The sequence below is a fragment of the Stegodyphus dumicola genome, chromosome 11 (assembly GCF_044657685.1).
Source record: "Stegodyphus dumicola isolate Sdum_Otavi_A_Nest chromosome 11, ASM4465768v1".
In the NCBI taxonomy this organism is placed as follows: Eukaryota; Metazoa; Arthropoda; class Arachnida; order Araneae; family Eresidae; genus Stegodyphus; species Stegodyphus dumicola.
The window spans coordinates 139,541,044-139,566,805 of NC_140778.1; the positions used below are offsets into that span (position 1 = coordinate 139,541,044).

The window sequence follows — 25,762 nt, forward strand, 5'->3', positions numbered from 1 at the left end:
AAACCTTTTGTGAAAGAAACTGACATTTGTCTCATCGAAAAATACCCTTGTGGCTCCTCTACTGCAGAGCTCAAATTTGAAGTCCCTGTAGAATTAAGAAGTTCTAACAAGAACTGGTTTTAAAGTTCAGAAATAAAACCAGCAAAATGTATACTATATTCTCCGGACAAACTTTAAAATTTTCCCTCCTAAATTTAATCACAATATGAAGAATATGCATTTTCACAAAAACTGACTAATTTAATTAGTTTAAGAAATCAAGAAGTCAACAGAGATTAGTGACTTCAAATAATTTCTGTAATATTTACATTAATTAATCTATGTGAAGATGCATAGTATGCTATATCACTTATATTTAATTTATGAAAAATGTGAAAAAGCATGATTTTTATTTAATGAGTTCATATTTAATTCTGTGCATGCATGTGAGTAATAAAATTTACTGATTTACTGTCATTCATACATTCATGCTCAATTTGCAATGCATAGATACATTTATGTTAACATGTAAAAAATAAAACATGAAGTTACTCAATCTTTTGATTATTATTATTTTTTTAACTGAAATTTTTTAATAATTTATGACTGTTCTCTTTTTTGAATCTACAAAAAAGTGATTTATATGCTTTTAAATAATGCCTATTTTTCTCAACTATGCATTAATACGAGGGCTATCCAGAAAGTAGATTACGTTTTGGAATAAAAAAATAAACAAAGTATAGGAAACAAATTTTATTATATACAGATGAAAGCCACACTCAAATAGTACTTTTCTACATAGTCACCATACAAATTAAGGCATTTATCGTAGCGATGTACGAGCTTGGAAATTCCTTCGTCGAAAAATTCGGCCGCCTGCGCCTTCAACCACTTCGTTACCTCTTCTTGCCTTCCATCTTGCACAAAACTTGTGGTAACCAAGCTTTTCGCTGATGATTTCGTGCAACAAACTTCGCGAAATTTGTGGAAAACTCAAAGAAAGTTCCGTTACTGTGAAATTTCGATTTTCACGGACTTTAGCATCGACTTTTTCGAGAAGTTCGGCGGTCACTATGCTGGGTCTCCCACTTCGATCTTCGTCGTGAACATTGGTTCGGCCATTTTGAAATCTTATGACCCACTGACGCACCCCACCTTCAGTGATAATGTTGTCCCCATACACTTCACGAAGCTGCCGATAGATTTCTATCGGTTTACAGTTTTTTGCAGTCAGAAACCTTATTACTGAGCGCACCTCGCAGCTCGCGGGATTTTCAATTAACGCAGACATTTCAAACCGTCACAGTATCTGAACGGAGCACAGCACGAACCTCTCACTAGCAGGGCTAGATGCAGACTGAGCTGCGCAACGCTCTGACCCCAAGATGGCCGCGCTAGCCCCGCCCCTAGCGGACACAGACGGAAACGTAATCTACTTCCTGGATGGCCTGGATGGCTCCTGGTATTTACATGCTTTTAAACTAAGCATGTGAAGCAAGAAGTAGCTGTATATTTTTTATGTATTTAGAGCATCAAGAACATATTAGAATTCTTTTAATGTATAGTATATCTTGGAAATAATTGTTTCCAATTAACAGAAATAATGAAATATAAATGCTAATTTTCACACTGCAGGCTAATACATAATAATTATTTATTATAGATAAGATCAGTCAGGTTCAGATAAGTCAATCACATTCTTCAAAGAGACGTTGTTTTAACCCATCACACTGAACAATGCAATGACATTTTCGAATAAATGGCATTTGATGACTCTCATATTTTGCCAAATTAGCTGACATTCTAAGAAGAACTGTTCCAAAAACAGGCTGCCAGAGAGCTTCCTCATTCCTTAGCCCAATATGGTGAAACCATTGTTTACTTCCTTTTTGATAATAAAGTTTTCTCGCACAAAACATCAAAATTTGTTTGCATGAAATGGTTCTCATAAAATTTAGCTGCGAAAGGGAAAATAAATCATAACTTAGATCCAAAAACCTCATTCTGTAGTTCATGTAACCTTAAATTATGCACAGTTTTACTTCAAAAGCATTCATGGTCTCTTTTTTCATCTTTTGTAAACCTTTTAGATGACCAATAGAAAAATGTGCTAAATATAATGGTAAAAATCTGTATTTTTTGTTCTCCAAATATTAAAATTTAATAAAAATGAAAATTTTCATGCATTTTATGCTTTTGTGACCATTATATATGAGAAATAACATGAATAATTCAACTATACAAGTTATATATTTTAGACTTGTAAAAATAAACACTTAACATATATATCATTTTTACAAAATTAGACCCATGAATGTATGCAAAGCAAATGATTAAAAAGTAAGGCAAGTTAGAGAATTCAACTGCACAGAGGACATATAAAAATCCTAGAAAGAAAAAATATATATAACAATGACAGAAAGTTCAAAACAGCCATTACAAATATTTTTTTAAGACATAATTAATCAGGAATTGTATAAGTAAATATGATTTGTCATATGGATCAGTGCAACTTACTTATTTGGGGTCATAAAATACTAGCAACAGGAAATTAGGTAGTAATTAAAAGTGCAAGTTACAGGTATTGTTTTTTAGAACTAGCTCCAGCATTTTTGGTGCCGTACATTTGGCAACACATTTGGCACTGCACACAATTTATATACATTTATAATTCAACCTGAAATAACCTGTAGACTAACATATTTTCTTCCTTCTCTTACCAATTGTACCACTCGAAAATTCAGAAAGGACAATTATGCAATGTATACTATTTGTAAAGAGAAAAGGAAACTGATACACACACAGCACATTAAAAAGCACATCTGAAGACATTTTAATATAATACTCCTGCTCAAAAAATCAACATAAAACACATACTAAAACAAATATTATTTAATTGGATATATAAATGAAACTGATCCAAGAGATTGATGTGGCACTACTACACAACATAGAAAACAATAAAGCAAAGACATAGAAAAGCAAATGTATTATTACCATCACATCATGAAAGATCAAATGGCTTGAAAGAATGTGTAATATAAATATCATGCTAATTATGGGTATGATATCCTCTAGCTGAAATGCATGCTTAAGAACAGAGAGGCAAGCTGGCAATAGTGTCGTTGATCACTTCACAATAGTGGCAGTAGCGCCCATTCCTGTAGTAATGCATGTCGAACGTCGTAGAGCGTACCTGGTGGCACGCTGGGACCTGCTATCTGTTATACTCAAAAATCACATAAAAACACACATCTTAATCATACTAAACAGACACCACATGAACAAGTTATATGTGATGGATCAGTTGCATGCCTGCATCATTTAAATAAACATGTTTACATACACTGGAAACAATCTATATGAAGGCAATATTTCTAAATCATCTGCATTAAAAATAAAATTCTTACCCATAACAATGAGTAATGGCACCTATACTGATGATACCTGTAACTAGTTATTCACAGTTAAATGAGTGTTTAAAACACAGATATTTTTATTCACACCACTGAGAAATCACAAACAGGTACTAAATATAGCAGTTCATTTGAATTCAAGGGTCATTTAGCAATACATATGCCTATATAATCTCATAAGAAATCACATTAAAATGTTATATGCAGTAAATTATATGCATGAAGGAGTGACTTAGCTAAGGATTTTATTTTAAAATGTTGCCTTTGAAATAGGAATTTTCAGATTTAATCATCAAATGTATTGAGTTACATGAGTTCAATATTTTATGTTACTTAGGCATCAGTTCTTGGGCAACTTCAGCTGATTTCCACAAAACTTCTTTATACTAATCATCATGATACCATTTCTTGCAAACTGTAAATACAAAAAAGAAAATATCCAAAATTACCAAATAACTCAGAAACTTTTTAGAAAATTGATTAAAAATAAGATTTCATAATATGTTAAAAATAAGTAGAAAAGACGAATTAGAACACTTAAGATAGACTGATGAATAACATTTTGAATTATGCTCATTTAATTAATTAAACGAAATTTTTGAAGTAATATTTTTCAACATTTTCATTTGAAATCAAATTATACTGAATTATCCATCCTATTATTTATTTAAATGTGATTTATAATGTAAAATGAAGTATCTCTTGGCCGCTGAATGCACATCAGTTATATCAAAGTTAGTTGCCATACTTACTGTGGAATTATCATTCCATCAAACTACTGCAAATGCCATGTTTGTTATCAAATACAGTGTCATATGTTCCACATTCTCTTCTTTTAAGATTTTGTTTACAAGTACGATGAAATAATTTGTTAACTTGTTCTCGTGAGTTATTTGCGTAGCATGAAATCCCAGCTCTTTCAATTTTGACAATGCAACAGTGAAAATTACTCATGCAATGCTACATAATTGAAGTATATGTAATGATTTGAAAAACACCACACTTAAAAGATGCATTACAGCATCTCCACCTAGTCTAAGATTTTCAGAGTCTAAGAGTTTCATTGCAAATTTTCCTCAGTGCATATTAAAATGACACACATACCCTTCAGAAGAATAACCTGAATGAACAGGTTTCAATTTGAAAAAAATGTTTTCCACAAATACCCACAAAATAAGGTATTATTTGCTCATTGATAGAAAGATGGGTTGAAAAAAGAGACTAAATGGTTGAGAAAATCTCTTACTGGATGAAATTGACATTAAAAATATAGAATTAGACATGAATATTAGAAAAGCTTTTCAGTTTTATCTAATATATCATTTTCAGCTAAATGCAAATTCTGCTTGATATTAGTATATGTAGAATTTGCCATTGCTGCACATACTAATGGACAATTGATATCTCAGCCAGAGACCGAATGGTTCATTTTTGAGGAAAGCCTTCATAACCATTGTAAAGCAGAAAGCCAGTACAGCACTTTGACATAGATACAGATAGACAAAAATTTTGTTGATTTTTTTATTAGTATATTTTTATTTTCTCGGGTCATATTTTCCAAAAGATTCTGATTATTAATCTTATTATTAAAAACACATCTATGAGCTCTAGATCATGTATTTTTTCCAAAATTACTACCTACTTTTACTTTTTTATTGATTCTCTGTTGACAAGCATCATAAAGTGTATAGGAGAACAACTTTTCCACACAAATTTTTTAGATGACTCAGAATTTCTCTAAAAAACATTCTGATGATTTCGATACATTTTAATATTTGTTAGATAACAAAACCTCAATTTCACTTGATACAACTTTTCGCATTGTCAAATTAAAACTTAAAATGTCATTACCAAAGCATTCATCATGGGTCACAATGACAAGGTTTCAGAGAATCATTGCTTAATCTGTTTCGCATTGAGCATTTTACAATCTAATTTTTCTAGAAGATTGGCATGTCTTCATAATATCATTTGACTGGTTGCAGCCTCTATGAGATCTGAAAATTTAAAAAATGAACTTTGCAAAAAAAAAAAAATAATAATAATACAGTACAAAGTCTCTAATCCGGATGTCCATTATCCGGAATGATCTATAATACGGACCTCAAAGCCACAAACTTACACATGCGCATAAAGCCAGTAAAGCGTTTACCCATGCGCACTTCCGATAGTGAAGAAAGTAACAAAGAACGTTATTGATCACGAAAAAAATTTCAATTTCGACACAGCAATTACAGGACTTGAACAGTGGAACTCTGTAACTGGACAAGAAATTCTGTCTGTTTATAGAATTAAAAAGAAAGTACAGTCAAAAGTCGTTAATCCGGACTCGTCGGGACTTCGGCGATTCCGGATTATCGATTTTTCCGGATTATAGATCATCAGTTTAAATCTCGTTAGATGGCATGCAGAAATTCTAAAATTAAAAATATGAAACCGTAATTTATGAAATAAAGAACAATTATGATCTAAAGGGTATCAAAATTTGCAGAAAGAAAAAGCTTAATATTTATTTGTTTACTTTATTAAACATTTCTTTCAATGTAAGTTGTTTAAGTTTTGCTTCGTTTCATGTGATAATACTTTCTCTTTAATTCTATTAAACAGACATAATTTCTTGTTCAGTTACAAAGTTCCGCTGTTCAAGTCCTATAATTGCTGTGTCAAGAACACCGACTAATTTGTCAATCGAAATTTTTTCGTTTTAATAACCTCTGTCACTTTTCTTTGCTATCGGAAGCGAATTATAATGACAAGGAACTTGTTTTAAATCATATCAAAGACGGAGCATATCGAGATGAAATACTACATTTGGTAAGGAATTATAAGCCAAATAAAATAAAAACATCTGCGCTGAAGATAAGGATAGTGCTGACAAATCAACTTCCAATTCATTATGCGCTCGCTGCGGCGTTCCCCCCGCCGAGCAGCGTGAAATTGATAAACAGATTTCGGATTTCAAAACATACTTTCGCTTTAGATCCTTTACATATTAACAAATATATATCGGAAATTCTATTTGATATAATCGAAACTTTAAGCTTACTTTTATAAAATTGCTCTTACAGTCTGCAAAAAATAATAAGCCGGATCCAATTCGAAAATTAAGGAACATCGCAATCATTAACATTAACTGAAATAAATAATTAGATAATTTTAGCTTATACGTCCATTATACATAAAACGCGCACGCGAAAACGTATTCTGCACTTGCGCACACTCATATGCGCAGTCGTAAAAGGTCTTACGCGCACGCGTAAACGCCTATGCGCATGTGTCAACGCGGCGCATGCGCAGAACGTTTTTAGTTTTGAGGTCCGGATTATAGATCATTCCGAATTATGGGTGTCCGAATTAACGACTTTTGACTGTATTAGCACAATAAACGAAGCAACTTAAATAACTTACATTTATAGAAATCTTTACTAAAGTAAACAAATAAATATTAAGCTTTTTTTTTTTTTTTAGTAAATTTTGATACCCTTTAGCGGATAATTGCTCTTTATTTCATAAATTACAGTTTCATATTTTTAATTGTATAATTTCTGCATGCCATCTTATAAATTGAGATCTATAATCCAGAAAAACCCCTAATCCGGAATCGCCAAAGTCCCGACGAGTCCAGATTACGGACTTTGTACTGTATATGTTTGTTTATTTCTATGAAAATTTTCAATGTGAGGGAAACAATTTTTTCCTCCTCAGAAACACTGAAGCTTTAATTAGAATTTACAAATATGTTTAAGCAAAAAATAACAGAAGATTAAAAAATATGTTTTGAAAAATAATACAATCCAAGTCATTTATGGGTTAGAAAATAAAAAATTTTCATTTCTCGAGGTTTACACCAGCTCATTCGAGGGTTCAAATCATTCAGCTTACAATAAAATGAATATGTTTACAGATGAGGCAAACCAAAATAAATGCGAGTTTTGAAATCAGTTTGATCATTTTTTCTTGTCAGTCTTGTAACTGTTAATTAGATGGTATCCATTTCCTAGACAATATGTATTCAAAGTAACCAAATTTCATTCATACTTGGAAAATGATGGCAATATTCATTAAACAACTTTTACAATAAATTAATGCAGAAATTTATAATTTTTTCTAAAATTCATATGAACAATGGCAGAAATTTTAATTACTCAAACCAGTGTTAACTTACTTAGTTCAGTTGTAGGTTTCCCCTTAAAATGTCCAAATAAATTAATGTAGTTTTAGTGATGGTAGTTTAATATTTAGATTTGCTTTGAATGAGCATACTCTTGTTTGAATATGTACAGTCAAAAGTCGTTAATTCGGACACCCATAATTCGGACCTCAAAGCTAAAAACTTTCTGCGCATGCGCCGCGTTGACACATGCGCATAGGTATTTATGCGTGCACGTAAGCCCTTTTACCACTGCGCATATGCGTGTGCGCAAGCGCAGAATACGTTTTCGTGTGCGCGTTTTATGTATAACGGACAGTATAATCTAAAATGATCTAATTATCTATTTCAGTTAATGTTGATGATTGCGTTGTTCCTTAATCTTCTAATCGGATTCAGGTTATTATTTTTTGCAGACTGTAAGAGCAATTTTATAAAAGTAAACTTGAACTTTCGATTATGTCAAATAGAATTTCTGATCCTGGAGCTCCCAAAGGAACGTACAAAACGAAAGTATGTTTCGATGTCCATCAAACAAAAAGTGGAATTGCTGCAAAAAAATGGATAAAGACATGAAGAATGTGACAGAGAGGTTAGTGAAAACGAAAAAATTTCAATTGACAAGTTAGTTGGTATTCTCGGCACAATTAACAGGACTTTAACAGCGGAACTTTGTAACTGAACCAGAAATTGTGTCTGTTTATAGAATTAAAAAGAAAGTATTATCACACGAAGCAACTTAAAACAACTTACATTGAAAGAAATGTTGGTACTTACATATTAACGCAGCCAGGCCAAAATTCGCATAAATTGCCAAATTTGGCGACCCTACTTGCGGCAACCCTACATGTTATACGTAGTTTTGTAAAAAGAGCATGTGGAGATTCACAAAATTTTCCTGCATTTTCGTGCAAATTTTTGTAATTTATGAGAAAATAGCAGTGTACATGGATAAAGTCAAGAGTGTGCGCAATGCCATTTTTGTGCAATTCTGGGATGTTTTTTTAAGTAAAAATAAGTCGACGTGTACATGGTTATGGCGACTACGGTTTTCAATCAGTGCTAAAAGCAATAGCCAAAAGATTTCCGCCGAAAAAATAATTCTGCAACTTACTAAACCCTTCCGGTTTCGAATTTGAATAAGTTGCAGAATTATTTTTTCAGCGGAAATCTTTTGGCTATTGCTTTTAGCACTGATTGAAAACCGGATTCGCCATAACCTGACACACTGACCTTTTTTTACTTAAAAAAACATCCCAGAATTGCACAAAAATGGCATTGCACACACTCTTGACTTTATCCATGTACACTGCTATTTTCTCATAAATTACAAAAATTTGCACGAAAATGCAGGAAAATTTTGTGAATCTCCACATGCTCTTTTTACAGAACTACGTATAACACATAGGGTTGCCGTAAGTATGGTTCAACTTATTCAAATTTGAAACCGGAAGGGTTTAATTGCTATTTTATATTTTAAAACAAAATATAAAAAACTGTATTAAAAATTATCTGTAATTAATAAATGTACATTTTCTTTCTATTCATACTTTTTTACTCAAAGTTACAAATAGCGCCATCCTGGTACATCCTGGATAATACAAGTACCGAAATGTTTAATAAAATAAACAAATAAATATTAAGCTTTTTTTTTTTTTTTTTTTTTTTTTTTTTTTTTTTTTTTTTTTTGTAAATTTTGATATCCTGTAGATTATAATTGTTCTTTATTTCATAAAGTAAGGTTTCATATTTTTAATTTTAGAATTTCTGCATGCCATCTTACGAGATTTAAACTGATGATCTATAATCCGGAAAAATTGATAATCCGGAATCGCCGAAGTCCCGACGAGTCCGGATTAACGACTTTTGACTGTAATTAAAAAGTCATGTACATATTCAAGCATATTCTCATTTGAATATGTACACAAGTTCTTAATTATATTAAAGAAGCAACTTTAAAAATAAGCCATTATTTTTATAACTCTAATCTATTTGAACAGAGGCCGGTATCTTGTGATAAAATGCCAATACTACCCACCCATGATTTTGCTTTTCTGAAAGTTCTTAAACCTTGAGTCGTACTCCCCAATTGAATCAGAAAGTAAAACCTTGAGGCTTTGAAAATTTATCTAAGATATATGCAATTAATGTAACATTAACTGTATTCCCTTCATTTTAAAAGAAATGAAATATATTGCATTTTTTCTGCAGTACTATAACATTGTTATTTTTTATTATTCTAAGATGAGCTGTAAATTAAATTTACATATTGAAAAATACCACCAAGAGCATCATAATAGTGATCACATTACAGTTTTAGAAGTTCAAGAAACAAAATATGCCACAAACATATAGTACATCTTGTGCCATACCAGCATTCTAAGGTGGGCAGTATGAAATCATCAAAATTTAAATCTTGAATCTAAGCATCACATGCTTCTCAAGAAACAAAAGCCTAGATTAGGCTATATTTTAGGGTGCCCTTGGATTATCAGCAAGTTGTTTCATTTATAGTAACCTGAGTAGTTGAATGTTATGGAAACCCGATTATATGATATGATTGATTGCATGACTCAGTCAATTTTACTGATGGGGAAATATTTATGAGGGCTTATTGCTGCATTGCATATTGTGTGCTTTGCATTGTAAAATGGCTGCCGGTGATAAACTAAGTGTTTGGTGGTATAGAATGATATATCCGAAGGTGTGTTTTTTGTTGTTGTTGTCTTTTGAAGTGGTTGAGGGCAGAAGAAAACAAACTTTGTTGGATGTAATTCAACAGAATTATGTATTCTGTTTGTACGAAGGAAATGCGTATGCTCGACGTCAAAGATCATTGAGATGGCTTTATGGGTTTGTCGCAAGAAAGGTTCAAATGCTCACCACATAAAGCATTCAGTTAGAAAGGGAACATGGTTTGAGGAATGTTTTTGAATGCTGTTAAGGAATTTTGTGTGCCACAGACTGAAGTCACAGAAATTTCTAAATAAGGTAAGTGGATATTTCCTTTGTGTACTGCGTAGTTGCAATAGTAGTGCATAGTGCTTTTTTAAGTTATTTTGTTGTTTGATTTAAAATGCAGTTTATTGAGATAATATAAATACTTTTTTTTTACTCTAGTGTAGAATTGGGTGCTCCTTCACCTTTTAAGCGAAAACCAATCAATACGTATGTGGGCAAAGTCAATGCACAATGCTGAGTTTGTGTAATGCTATGATTAAGTGAAAATAGATCAATGTGTACATGGATACCTAGTCTCTGCAATCCTTTAATTTGTTATTTTGGTTTTGTGTAGCGGCTATCTTAAAATTGTGCTTTGCTGCCCAATCGTAACCTAGAAAAGCCACAATGGCTATGTTTAAGAGGTGGGATACTTTAGTGGAGGACTTGTTACAGAGAATTGGTCCATATTCATGTTAACATGGGAAAAAAACCACAAAGCATTCCTTTGGGATCAAACCCAAACCAGGTCAAACAACAAGTATTCAGAGGTCTAAACCACTTGCCACTGGTGGGGCACACCACTGGAGAGAAGATCTTGTATTATTTGCTACATTAAAATGGTAAATTTGGCAAAGAAAGCTTGAAGATTTCTTTGACAAACTGCCAATAAAATTTCTAAAATAAGCAAAGGCCAATACAAGCAATGAAACAGCCTTAGTATTAGTCATTTTGGCGATTTTTTGATTTGGCTACAAAGTTTTGTCGCTTTGATGCGTGAACAAAACCCGTTCCCATTCATGATAAATATATCTAGACTAAATAAAATGCTACAAAATAGGCTTTTTATTAGATTACTGCAAAAAAGTCTTTCTCCAATTTTCAGCACTTAGTACTGCTAAGATAAATTCCTGAGACACTGCCATATGTTATAAGTGATCGTATGTTATGAGTAATGAAATTTATAAGATTAATAAATGGATTTTAAAGCTAGTATATGATACTTTAGTTTCTTAACTTCTGTTATTAAAAGTAAATAAAAAATGTTTTATGTTGAAATAAATTGAATTAATCTATAATAACAAGTAAATTTTGTACCAGTGTTAGAAATACATTTTATGACTCAAATTATGTAAATGGTAATAATAAGTGTTTTTAATCGCTCAATTTATTACAAGTAATTTATGATTATAAGTTAAAAGCTACAATTAAACTATCATGACAAGCAAATTTTGTACCAATGGTAATAATACAGTGTAACAATTGTCGTAACTCATGATCCACTAGTGGTGGAGTTATAAGCCACTGAACACTGGTCGTTCAGGCTGGCTGTACGGGGTTTTTTGTGGTTGTCCTTACATGTAATGTGAATCTGAGCTAGTGTCTCTTGAAAAGTCATTTTTGAATCCTTCTGCTAGCCTGCATATATATTTTCTATTCATAAAAACTGCTCTATCTCCTTAAATGAAGATCCCAACATTTTATTTACCCTTTTACAATAACTATAGGGCAACAAAAATTAGCTAGAATAAAAGAAAAAAAAGAATGTTTGTCGTTATGAATTAAATGAAATTATTTTGAAAAGTAATGTTAGTTTTTATTTTTCTATGCTTCACACTGCTGTAGCTATCCACATCATTTTTATATGAATGCTTTATATAGCAATAGTTTACAACTGTGATAATAATATTCGTAGTTAACTCACTTTCTTCATTCTGGAACAGTTTTTCCAACTGCGATTCAGGGATGTGTCTTAACATAAAATTATTTGATTAATAAAACATCTGGGGAGTCCCGATTCTTAATTTCACTTTGATACTAAATAAAATACCTTGTTATTGAAGAAATAATGATTTTAGCATAATTTTGTATGATCAGTAATTTGGCTCTGTTGCTGCATATCTGCTTTAGCACACATCTCAAACTGAAAAATTCCACATAGATACATCGCTCATCTGATGCCAACTTGGCAAATTATTATTTATTATACTTTCCTTTCATCACCGCATGTTTATCACAACATGACAACTAAAGTAATGACTCATGTAGCGATGCCTAAACAATTTTTTTATGCTAGTAGTACACTCTCGATTATCCGCAGAATTGGGTGGCATGGCCGCCGCAGATAACAAAAATCGCGGATAATCCGAAAAAAGCTAAAAACGGGTATTGCAAAAGAGAAAACAGGCATTCCAACTTTGAAAAATCGTTTTATGTACAATAAAACGTAAAATAAACAGCAGGAAATGTTTAACTAACGCAGAACATTTTAGTATATCACTCAAAGCTAACCTAAAATGCATTTTGTTAATGAAAACAGAAAAGTGCTTTGTACTTACGAGAGGCGTCAAGGATGCACAGAAAAATTAATACATATGTACTGTATTAATACTATAATGTATTATGCAATTACAAAAGCATAACTGTTAAACTACACCTTTTGGGAGAAATCAGTCATTTGTGTTTGCTTCTTGCTTTGGAAGCATTTTCTCTTGATCCAAGATTGCATTTTTCGTAGCACAAGTTTCTCGGCCAACTCCGCATTGTCTTGCTCTTCCAAATAGCTCAGCAGTTCGTCGACTTGTTGCAAAGCCGCTTCGTGAGTCTTCCGCATCTGCACAGTGGGCTCTTCTTTGCCTTCACTTCGCTGTCCTTCATTCTCGGTGTCTCCCCTTGCTTTCTTCACAATTTCGTCATCTGTCAAGCGTTCGAAGCCAGGTTCGTCGACTTCACACTTCAATCACTCGTTAATGTTTTCAGCATTGACTTTCTCACCACCAGAAACTGTTTTCACCATATCGGCAAGAGTCGCCGTGGGCGTGTCTACACCTTCATTCACTTCTTCACAACTCAAAGGAGTTAGGTTGTTGTTGGCTTCAACATTAGGTATGAGTTTTTTCCATGATTTTATGAGGGTTGACAGTTTCATTGAGTCCCATGCAGATGCAATATCGTAGATGCTGTCCAAGATTGTGTAGTGTTTCCCAAACTCTTTCAGATCATAACCTTGTCATTAGCAGCTTGGTTTGGTATGTTCTCTTCATTGTTGCAATGACTCCTTGGTCCATGGGTTGGATTAACGCAGTAACGTTTGGGGGGAGAAACTTTGCAAAATTTGTCCATCAGAAGACTTTAGCATGCTTGTTGCTGGGTGAGAAGGTGCGTTGTTGATCAATAGCACAGCTTTTTCAGGCACGTTTTTCGATTTAAGATGTTTACGCACTTGAAGAACAAAGATTTTTTTCCGAACCATTCTTGAAAAATGATTCGGTTCATCCAACCTTTTTTTTTGGTTAAAGTAATCAACGGGCAAATTTTCTATCCTTGTGCCTTTCAAAGACCTCGGTTTTTTTGACTTTCCAATGACAACAAGTCTAAATTTATCTCCACTGGTAGCGTTACTGCAAGACATGATAGTGGTCCTTTCCTTGCTGCTTTTATGATCCGCAGCTTTACTTTCACTTTCAAATGTTAGAGAGCGAGTGGGAAGACATTTCCACAAAAGTCCCGATTCGTCAGAATTGCAAATTTGTTCAAAACATAGCTCTTCTTTTAAAACAAATTCTTCAAATTCATGGTGGAAATCATCGGCTACTTGTTGGTCACCACTAAGTTTCTCCCCATGAAATCCAATTTCTCGAATTCCAAGATTAAGACAAGAGAGGGTGGTGGAGCGGACAATGCAAGGGTGAGTAAGAAATCAATTACTCATCAGAGGGGAAGGTTTCGAGAAAACCTGGAATATTTTTATCATAAATAAGCACGATGTTAGCAAATTTAACGTTTCGCTAACTTTTGTGAACATTATTATTTTCTTTGCTTTACACTTGTAAAAAAAAAAAAAAAAAAAAAAAAAACTTTGTGCGGTAGGTGCGGATAATCGGGAGTCTACTGTAATTGAAAAATAAATGAGTATGGTAGCCTTTTATGTTGACATTACACTTAGAGATGATTACAGATTGAAGTTAAATGTGCTAAAAAATGTTGACAAGGAAAAATTTAGCAAAAATTTCTTTCCATATGTTAAAAATAGATTCTGTTAATGATACCTATAGACCCAAAGATTACTTTAGTATATGTGGGAATTTATTTATTCAGAACTCTGATACGCCTTAAGCATGTGCAAGATATAGACATAAGTATAATAAACAACTAATACAATTCAGGCTTAATTGTTTCAGTGTGCGATTGGAGTAATCTAAAATTTAACGGAACAATTTGCCATTAGTAACCTAGCTCGTAATGCATAGCCAAACATGTACAGTCAAAAGTTGTTAATCCGGACTCGTCGAGACTTCGGCGATTCCGGAATATCGATTTTTCTGGATTATAGATCATCAGTTTAAAGCTGGTAAGATGGCATGCAGAAATTATAAAATTAAAAATATGAAACCGTAATTGATGAAATAAAGAGCAATTATGATCTAAAGGGTATCAAAATTTACAAAAAAAAAAAAAAAAAAAAAAAAAAGCTTAATATTTATTTGTTTACTGTAGTAAACAAATTCTTTCAATGCAAGTTGTTTAAGTTGCTTTGTTTCTTGTGCTAATACTTTTTCTTTAATTCTATAAAAAGACATAATTTCTTGTTCAGTTACAAAGTTCCATTGTTCAAGTCCTGTAATTGCTCTGTTGAGAATACCGACTAACTTGTCAATGGAAATTTTTTTGTTTTAAATAACATTCTCTGTTACTTTCTTCACTATCGGAAGCATGCATGGGTAAACGCCTTACTGGCTTTACACGCATGTACAGTGGACGCACGCATGAAATACGCATGCATAAGTTTGTTCTTTGAGGTCAGGATTATAGAGCTTTCCGAATAATGAACGTCCACATTACGGACTTTGTACTGTAAATGTCAAGAAGGCGTAGCTTAAGATTATGATTAATAAAAAATATAATTATTGTATGTTTAACTAAACAATAATCTGAACTTGCTGCTTTTTTTAAAAAAATGACTCTTGAACCTGTGTTTTCTGTCAGATACATTTGAGGGTACTTTTGCAATTCGCTGGCACAAATCTCACCAAGCTGACTTTATTAACGACAATATACAATATACACAAATAAAAAATGTTAACGAATGTTAGTTCTAAGAATTTTTTGTTTTGAAGGCATAAACATTTTAATATCATTTAAAATTTTGTAAAAAGTCAATAAATAAAGGCCAATAAATTTGTAAAAAGATGTTAATTTAAAAATTTACTATGCTTTCATGGTTCAACATCCTGATTTGCCGGTTCATATCACTTGGCCCCAAGTGATCTCATCTCACGTAAACTACATTACAAAAATATAATTCTCTCATTCAATCTACATTAATTTCAAGTTAAATCTTAATTTGGAATATAAGTTTAAATGCAAGAATTATTTCAATTCGTATGAATAGCTTACTCAGAAATTATGTAAAACCACAGTGCTTTACTTCGCTAGTGCATTCTCATTAGAACTGATGAATTTAACCCTTGACTTTGCCTTTTCTATATTTTATTTTCGCCTTCGTGTGAGTGGTGTGATTCCATCCTAATTGACTTAATTACCGCGAATGACCTTAGGGCATAAAATTTAATTATCTGGTAAAAAATTCTATGTAATTGTATGCCAGTATTGAAAGAAACAATCAATCTGATAAGAAATGGCTGGGACTTATTTTGAAAATGATGCGTAAAAGTTATCTGTCAGGATATTCTGTTTGGCATCAATTGTACCATTACTGGCGACTTTATAGCCTGCGCTGGCAAAACGGAAAAGTACCCTTTTGAGATAATAAATAATATTAACTTCTCTCTTAGAGGAAAAATTAGCAATATAATTACTTCAAATGATCGGAAGAGTAAGATGAAAAATGATTCATTCAAAATGTTTCCAAATGTTGAAAATTTTATTATTGAAAAGAAAATAATTGCAAAAACTATTACAGATAACTTAAAAATCATAGTAACAAAGTTTTGTAAATATTTTTTATCAAAATTCAAAAACATAGCTCGGATTAAAAAAGAATATTTTGACCGACATGAATGAGATTAACACCTACTACATAAAGACCAAGAGGAAAATATTGAGCTGTTGAGCAACTAAAATTTAAATCTTTCATTTCCAAAAAAATCCTTGACAGTATTCTGGACTAGAGATAGAACTGAATTTTGGACAATTTATGAATGTTCTACCATTTAGCCCCACAAACTTACATAAAATGATTTTTCAGCTTTAATACATATTAAATGCAAATATTATTAGATGTTGAAAAATGTTGAATGTGCTTTATGTCTAGCAGTCTCAAGTATTGGAATAAGATGATCTTTTTTTTTTTTTTTTTCCTGCAAAAATTAAGCACATCCATGTTGTTAAAACATGATTTCCTTTCATATATTTTTTTATATCTGAAGCAAATCTATAAAATTACTTCTTTCTTATATTTTTAGTAATGAAAAGAATGATCAATGAGAAAATATTTATTTTTATTAGCTCCGAAGGAGAATTAGTCATGAAATGACATTTTGCGTTGAATCACTAGAAGTGTTGCTTCAGATTGTTGCCACCAAATATTATCCCCCTGTACTAAAGAAATTAAATAATGAAGAATCTGCATGAAAGTATGCATGTTTCTCGCAGTGTGAAAATAAAAGGGAGCCATCAAATGTTTAATAACATAGTCCTCCACCTGTATAATATCACTTGGAAGCCCCAATTTCAGATTTGTTTTATTGTCTGTTTTATATTTTGTAAAACTCAGGCATTTTTTATTAACAAACTCAATGATTTCAAAGCAAGCAGTTGCAGCACTGTACGGAATAAAACATTTTTATCTCTGCATGAATTTTTGATTAACAAATCGAGCAATTGCAACACCGTACAGAACAAAACATTTTTATCTCCGAGTGATACTGTCTATCGGAAATTCGAAAGGTATTTTAAATATTTGTAGACCACAGGGGTGGCAGCCAAAATGTTTGCAAGGCACGTATGTAAATGGAAAACACCTCTTTACGTGCAATATAAAATCTGAGTTTACAGATTTTTTTATCTCTACTTTATATTTAGTCCCGTCCCAAGGCTAATCAAAAGGAGTCATAAATGAAAAAGGTTTAGGGAGTGCCACCTGAGAGCACTTCAGCAATCGTAAAAGTTATTCTAAATTCTTCCAGAAGAATGAGACTTTTAGTTGATCTTTTTTCCAATAGGACCCTATTTGCTAAATATGTTTCCTCAAACAGATATACCCATTGCGAGGGTTTAAAGTACATGTATTCTCCTTAGCTGCTATAACAAGTGTTCACATTTTCAAGAAAATTTCGTCAATAAAAAGATTTTAAAGTGCATCATACTGTTTAAATTACTTTGTTTATATTTGAGAAACGAAATATTCCCAAAATGGAAAATAATTTCACCTTAAAATAAAAATGGATTACTTTAGTTTTATCTCACGGTTACACGAAAAGGAATATATATATATATATATATACATACATACATAAAACAATTTTAATAAATATCTAGTATATATAGATTTCTTACCCAAACAGAAATGATGTTTCCAATTTTTTTTTTTTTTTTTTTTTATGCATTAGACACAAGGAATTGCTCTACTTGGTAGGTTCAAGGTTTGACTGAAAATATTTGATGTTTCATATCACCTTTCTAACAATGCTATCGAATCCTGCACTGGTTTCAGTTATAAACTCACACATTTGATACTAGAATCGCATAGGATGGTCAACACTGGTTCACCACGAGTGGGAAATACTAATACATTCTTCATGACAGAAACAAGAAAGACATTTCTGTCAACATTGGCAGAGCTGCAATTCGTAACTGCATTAAATTCAGAAACATACAAATAACTTACAGTATATATATATATATCAGAAAAAACATTAGACATATTTCACAGTTTCAGTTTTTGATGTTCTTATCTAGATAACACATGTTGTTATGCAGCAGACATAAAAATTGAACACCATTATCAGGTAAAAATATCCTGAAAAATATTTCATCTTGTGGAAAAAAATTAACGGTTTTAATTCACTTTTATTAAATAAGAATTTATGCATCTCCCACAGGTTCATCTGTCATATTCATGCCATTCGATTTGCATTTCTAAATTCTAAGACATTTGCTGTACCTAAATTCTTTAATTCAATGAGAAAACTAGAGACTTGATTTCACTTAATGAGGTTTCCTAACTGTACAGACAAATGCCTATCGCAAAGTTCACTAAATGTTTTTTCTAGTTTGTGCTTAAAAGACAGGAGGTTTCTCTTCCTGTGTAGGTAAGACATGAATTCTCTATTGCTTTAAACAACTTGTTATATACTTAGCTCGTAATGTTGGTCTCTTACGTTGATATCCATATTTAAATCGCCTTTATGAAAAAGACAGAACATTTATGTCCTTCACACACAAATTTTCTCTCTAATGTGAATAAGCTTGTTTAAACTATCCATTTGAGTAAACATCTTCTTACATACTTCACAAACATGAGGTTTCTCTCCTGTGTGATTGCGCATATGCACGTTTAAATCAGTTTTTCAATTAAATGATTTCTTGCAAACTTCACACATGTGGTTTCTCTCCTGTGTGAATGCACATATGCGAGTTTAAATTTCTTTTTACATCAAATGATTTCTTACATACTTCACACACGAGGTTTCTTTCCTGTGTGAATGGCAATATGCACATTTAAAGAACATTTTAGATTAACTGATTTCTTACATACTTCACACATGAGGTTTCTCTCCAGTGTGAATGTGCATATACCTGCTTAAATTACTTTTTTAATTAAATGATTTCTTACATACTTCACACATATGAGGTTTCTCTCCTATGTGAATGCGCATATGCACATTCAAAGCACTTTTTTGATTAAATGATATCTTACATACTTCACACATGAGGTTTCTCTCCAGTGTGAACGTGCATATGCTTGTTTAAATTATTTTTACATTAAATGATTTCTTACATACTTCACACATATAAGGTTTCACTCCTGTGTGAATAAAATATATATGTTTTTTTAAATAACCCTTATCATTAAACGTCTTCTTACAAATTTCACACATGTGGGGCTTCTCTCCTGTGTGAACGAGCATGTGCACATTTAAAGACCTTTTTTGATTAAATGATTTCTTACATACTTCACACATATAAGTTTTCTCTCCTGTGTGAGCGTGCATGTGCACATTTAAAGAACTTTTCAGATTAAATGATTTCTTACATACTTCACACATATGAGGTTTCTCTCCTGTGTGAATGCGCATATGCACATTCAAAGCACTTTTTTTATAAAATGATTTCTTACATACCTCACACATATGAGATCTCTCTCCTGTGTGAACATACATATGCATTTTTAAAGCACTTCTTTGATTAAATGATTTCTTACATACTTCACACACATGAGGTTTCTCTCCTGTGTGAATAAGCATATGCCTGATTAAATTGCATTTTATATTAAATGATTTCTTACAGACTTCACACATATGAGATTTCTTTCCTGTGTGAATGCGCATATGCTTATTGAAAGTACTTTTATGATTAAATGATTTCTTACATATTTCACACATATGAGATTTCTGTCCTGTATGAATGCGCATATGCTTATTCAAAGCACTTTTTTCATAAAATGATTTCTTACATACTTCACACATATGAGGTTTCTCTCCTGTGTGAATAAGCATATGCCTGCTTAAACTGCTTTTTTGATTAAATGATTTCTTACAGACTTCACACATATGAGATTTCTTTCCTGTGTGAATAAGCATATGCCTGATTAAACTGCTTTTTTGATTAAATGATTTCTTACAGACTTCACACATATGAGATTTCTTTCCTGTGTGAATGCGCATATGCTTATTGAAAGTACTTTTATGATTAAATGATTTCTTACATATTTCACACATATGAGATTTCTGTCTTGTGTGAATGCGCATATGCTTATTCAAAGCACTTTTTTCATAAAATGATTTCTTACATACTTCACACATATGAGGTTTCTCTCCTGTGTGAATAAGCATATGCCTGCTTAAACTGCTTTTTTGATTAAATGATTTCTTACAGACTTCACACATATGAGGTTTCTCTCCTGTGTGAACGTGCATGTGCTCATTTAAAGAACTTTTTTGATTAAATGATTTCTTACATACTTCACACATATGAGATTTCTCTCCTGTGTGAACGCACATATGCATGTTTAAAGCACTTTTTTGATTAAATGATTTCTTGCATACTCACATATATGAGGACGCTTTCTGTGTGAATAAGCATATGCCTCTTTAAATGACTTTCTATACTAAATCATTTCTTTCCTGTTTCATACATAAAAGGTTTCTCTCCTGTTTCAATGCAAAGAAAAAGAGGAAATAATATAGAACACTCCAATTACAAAAATTTTCCTGCCTGGGACAGAAGCTTGTGTCAAACTCTGGAAGATTCTAATCTTAAATTCAGATTTATTAATCCTTACATCTGAGACCAAACCAAAGCTTCATCTCAAAACTAATTCATGAAATACAGATAACACTGCCACATAAAAAGACGTAAGTCTCTAAAATTACTTCTCATTCAAGAGTGACGTCATATTTCATGGACTCTGTTTTGATTCGAAATCGAAGTTCGTTTAAAATATCCAATTTATTTGACTTTCCAAACGATTATTTGTATGTAGAGCTTAGTATAAAATAAAATGTTTCGTACATCTTAATGATGAAAAACATTTAGTACTTCAGCATCAGCAACGTAATACTGGTTACTCAAAACAGGAATTTTCCGATCACTAGTAGAGCTGGAGCAAACCGCATGTATTCGTGACCGAGTAACGGGTACATCGGTTGACTCGAAGTACCGACTCGGTACTCACAAATTCATTTCGTTACTCGCATCTGTCGTACGATGCGGTTTATTCGAGTACGAGTGATGCGGTTGCTATTCGAATACGTATGATGCGGTTGCTATGCGAATACGAATGATGCGGTTGCTGTTCAAATACGAATGATACATTTGCTAACAAACCCGTGTGCGACATCGCAACTCATCGGGAAAACTCTTGTTTACATTATGTGTTTTAGTTGAAATATTGTTTAGTTGTTGATAGTTAAGAAAATGATCAATTTTGATAGCGTGAAGCGTTATGTTGTATTTGCTTTTTACATTTAGATTTATAGTGCATATTATATTTGTAATTTGAAAATTTAGATGATTATTAATTTTTGTCTTGAGATTTTATTGATTTGAAATATTTATATACTGCACTTAGGTATAGTTTATATAAGAATATGTAGGTTAATATAAGTTCTTTACTTCCTTGTACGAAATAAAAAGGAAGTAAGTTTTGTAATTGAGAAAAAGGTGCTACTTTGGTAGACGGTTGCACGGATTTTGGCGAGTTTTTGGCAATTTTTCTTTTGGCGAGTAATACGACTTATGGTAAACCCATTGCTGGATAAGTTATTTATGGTAACCGATACTTTGTTGACATTTTATTTAAAAAATAATGCGTGTTATTATGCATAAATTCCGTGTTTTAAATTTTATTTATGGCTTCTAAATATTAAAAATCAATTTAATTTTGCATTTTTATTTGAAATAAAAATTTTATTCTTTATCATATTTTATGAAATTTTATGCTGTGGATGATGTAATCAGTGACGTCACTTTACTTTAAAAGTAATTGGTTTTAATATCTATAAATTTAATCTAGTGTTTTAAACATTATTTATGGCTGTTAAATATTAAAATACAATTTAATTTTGCATTTCTTTTTTAAAATGATTTTATTATGTATGATTATTTAAATAATTTTAATTCTAGGCGTGATGTAATCAGTTCTCTGATTGGTTTTAGAATATTTGTGCATTAATGAGCTGTAATCAGCTCCCTGATAGGTTGCTGAAAATTTGTGCATTACCGCGCCATTTTAAAATTTAATTCATAATTCGAATTCCTTCAAAAGTGTCTCCTTCAAAGATGAATGTTGTTTTTGATAAGTACCAAGAAATTTTGGTTTCGGAATCAAAAAATTGTCCTTTGAGACTTTATTTTCGCCAGCCTGGCTTTCCTAATCAAAGATTTATTTATAAATTCTTACAAGGGTCAGAGGAAATTTATTTTAAATTTTTGAAGGAAACGTCGCTAATTGTTTCTTCAATGAAGTGCGAAAATGTAGATCACAGATGAAGACCGTTAGAAGAGCCGATTCTGAGACGGCCGTATATGATATTGTGGTCATGTTGGAAGAAATAACCGCTGTAACGGTAAGAAAATTATTAGACATTCCTCCTTTTTTACCAACAATAAACTAATTGCTGTCATTTTAGCTCTAGTGTACGAAGCGTTCTTATTTACTTATTTTAAAGTATTTAAGTAATATTTTAATTCTTTTAAACGTTGGTATGACGGTTTTTAATTCGATATTCAATTTACGTAATATTTTAATCCAATTAAACGTTGGCGCAATGTTTTTATAGTGGTATTTTTATTCTATTTCTATATGAAATTTCTATATTTATTCTATATGAAAGTAATAATTTAACCTTTCTTTAGTATTTTATACTCGTAGTAAGTGTATTTATTCTATATAATATATATATATATATATATATATATATATTATATTCTATATAACGTATTTTAAAGTATTTAAATTTAATAATATTCTAATTCTTTTAAATGTTGGATGATGTTTTTTATTTCGATATTCAATTTCAGTAATATTTTAATCTAATTAAACGTTGGCACAATGTTTTTATAGCGGTGTTTTTATTCTCTTCTTTGCTATATGAAAGTAATAATAACCTTACTTTAGTATTTTATACTCATAGTAAATGTATTTATTTACACTTGCCTGCCATCTTAAAAAACGACTTTTTCAACAAAAAAATTAATCCATTATTTCTAACGATTTTTTTTTTTTTTTTTTTTTTTTTAAGTTTCGAATACTTTACTATGCGTAAAAACAGCGTTTTTCAAGATGGCTGACGTTTGTAGAAAACGCGCCAACAATTGCGGCAATGTAAATCGCCAAAAATCCGTGCAACCGTCTACCAAAGTAGCACCGAGAAAAATTTTTGGGTATCATATTTCAACGGAAATATCCATTTTTGACGATTACAGAATCCATGTGAATTATTTTTTTGTGTGACGTCTGTACCTACAAACACATTTATTTTATATATATTGTTTATATATATGAGATTTCTCTCCTGTGTGAATGCACATATGCACATTTAAAGCACTTTTTTGATTAAATGATTTCTTACAGACTTCACACATATGAGATTTCTTTCCTGTGTGAACGTGCATGTGCACATTTAAAGAACTCTTTTGATTAAATGATTTCTTACATACTTCACACATATGAGGTTTCTCTCCTGTGTGAATAAGCATATGCCTGCTTAATCTGCTTTTTATATTAAATGATTTCTTACATACTTCACACGTATGAGGTTTCTCTCCTGTGTGAACGTGCATGTGCTCATTTAAAGAACTTTTTTGATTAAATGATTTCTTACATACTTCACACATATGAGATTTCTCTCCTGTGTGAACGCACATATGCATGTTTAAAGCACTTTTTTGATTAAATGATTTCTTGCATACTCACATATATGAGGACGCTTTCTGTGTGAATAAGCATATGCCTCTTTAAATGACTTTCTATATTAAATCATTTCTTTCCTGTTTCATACATAAGAGGTTTCTCTCCTGTTTCAATGCTTATGTTCCAAAGAAAAGGAGGAAATAATAATAAAAGAGGAATATTTGTAACACTCATTACAAATATTTTCCTGCCTGGGACAGAAGCTTGTGTCAAACTCTGGAAGATTCTAATCTTAAATTCAGATTTATTAATCTTTACATCTGAGACCAAACCAAAGCTTCATCTCAAAACTAATTCTATTGCAATTTTTAATACTACCAAACGTAAATATGTATACATATATCAAATAAATTATAATTAAATGTAAAGTACATATATATATATGACCTTATAATTAAATGTAAAGTACATACACACACACATATACATATATATAAAATAAAAGACAAGTAAGGCGAAAATAAAAGCTTTGGCTTTTATTTTATTTAATTATCACTAAATTATGATTAAAGAGAGAAATGCTGCAAGACGAGCGTATCAATGTACCAGACACCGTGATGATAAAAGGAACTTCAATCGCCTGTGCGAAGCGGTCAAGTTTCTTACAAATAAACTCTCACAAGATCGCTGGACTAACTACCTTAGATCTCTTTCTGCAGAGGATAACTCCTTATGGAAAGCAGTGAAGAGGTACAAAAAATGCTATAACGCCATTCCACCCCTTCACGGCCGTCAACGGATCCATTACACCGGAACTGAGAAAGCAGAACTTTTAGCTCAGCATCTGGAATCTCAGTTCTGCATTAACATTTCAAACTCAGACACTGAACAGCTTATTGCTGACTTCCACTCCAAATTTACAACACAGCCATGCACAGACAACATTATCTCAGCCATGCCATCGGAGGTCTGTCTCTATATCATGCGAATTGCGAAAAGGAAGAGCCCTGGAGTAGACGGGGTCACAAATGAGATGATCAAGCACTTCCCTGTCAAGATAATACTCTACTTCACCAAGTTAGTGAATATCATACTACGATGGCAGTACTTCCCAACTTGTTGGAAAACTGCCAAGATTGTCCCTCTGCTTAAGCCCAACAAGCCTGCGACTGCTCCTGAGAGTTACCGACCAATCAGTTTGCTAAGCTCAATTAGCAAAATCGTGGAAGCAGTTACTCTACATAGACTAAACATCTTCCTGGATGAGCAGAAGATCCTCATACCCTATCAGTTTGGGTTCAGGCGTAAGCACTGACAACGCATCAACTCTACAGAGTTGTTGAGTTAATAAGCAGTGGGATGCAACAACATCGTGTGACTGGTGGACTTTTCTTAGATGTCGCCAAAGCCTTCGATAGAGTATGGCTGGATGCCCTCATATACAAATTACACAACCTGGGACTCCCAGGCTACATCACAAACATAATTAAATCCTACCTAACCGGTAGACACTTTGTCGTTCATGTTTCTGGTTCATTATCCACAAACCGGCCTATACGGGCTGGTGTTCCACGGGGATCCCTTCTGGGCCCTACCCTATTCAATATTTACGTGAACGACATCCCCACTACACACAACACAACACTAGCCATGTATGCAGACGACACAGCGATCCTAACGCAAAGTGCATTTGTTAGTTCAGCAATACAACAGCTACAACACCACATCCATTCGCTAGAG

The 25,762-nt window shown here is 32.2% G+C and overlaps 1 protein-coding gene across 1 annotated transcript; it reads right to left on the minus strand.

Annotated features, from left to right (window-relative positions):
* Positions 1-564: 564 nt before the first annotated feature.
* Positions 565-21,400, minus strand: LOC118182419 (uncharacterized). Its single transcript, XM_085827259.1, has 2 exons — positions 18,004-21,400; positions 565-3,810 (listed from the first exon to the last, which is right to left on the minus strand). The coding sequence occupies exon 1, from the start codon at positions 20,673-20,675 to the stop codon at positions 19,416-19,418; it is 1,260 nt and encodes a 419-aa protein (XP_085683385.1). The 5' UTR covers positions 20,676-21,400; the 3' UTR covers positions 565-3,810; positions 18,004-19,415.
* Positions 21,401-25,762: the final 4,362 nt, after the last annotated feature.

What these genes read in the sequence shown, in the direction of transcription:
- LOC118182419 (XM_085827259.1), bottom strand. Translation starts at nt 20,675, where the DNA reads ATGCATATGTGCGTTCACACAGGAGAGAAATCTCATATGTGTGAAGTA.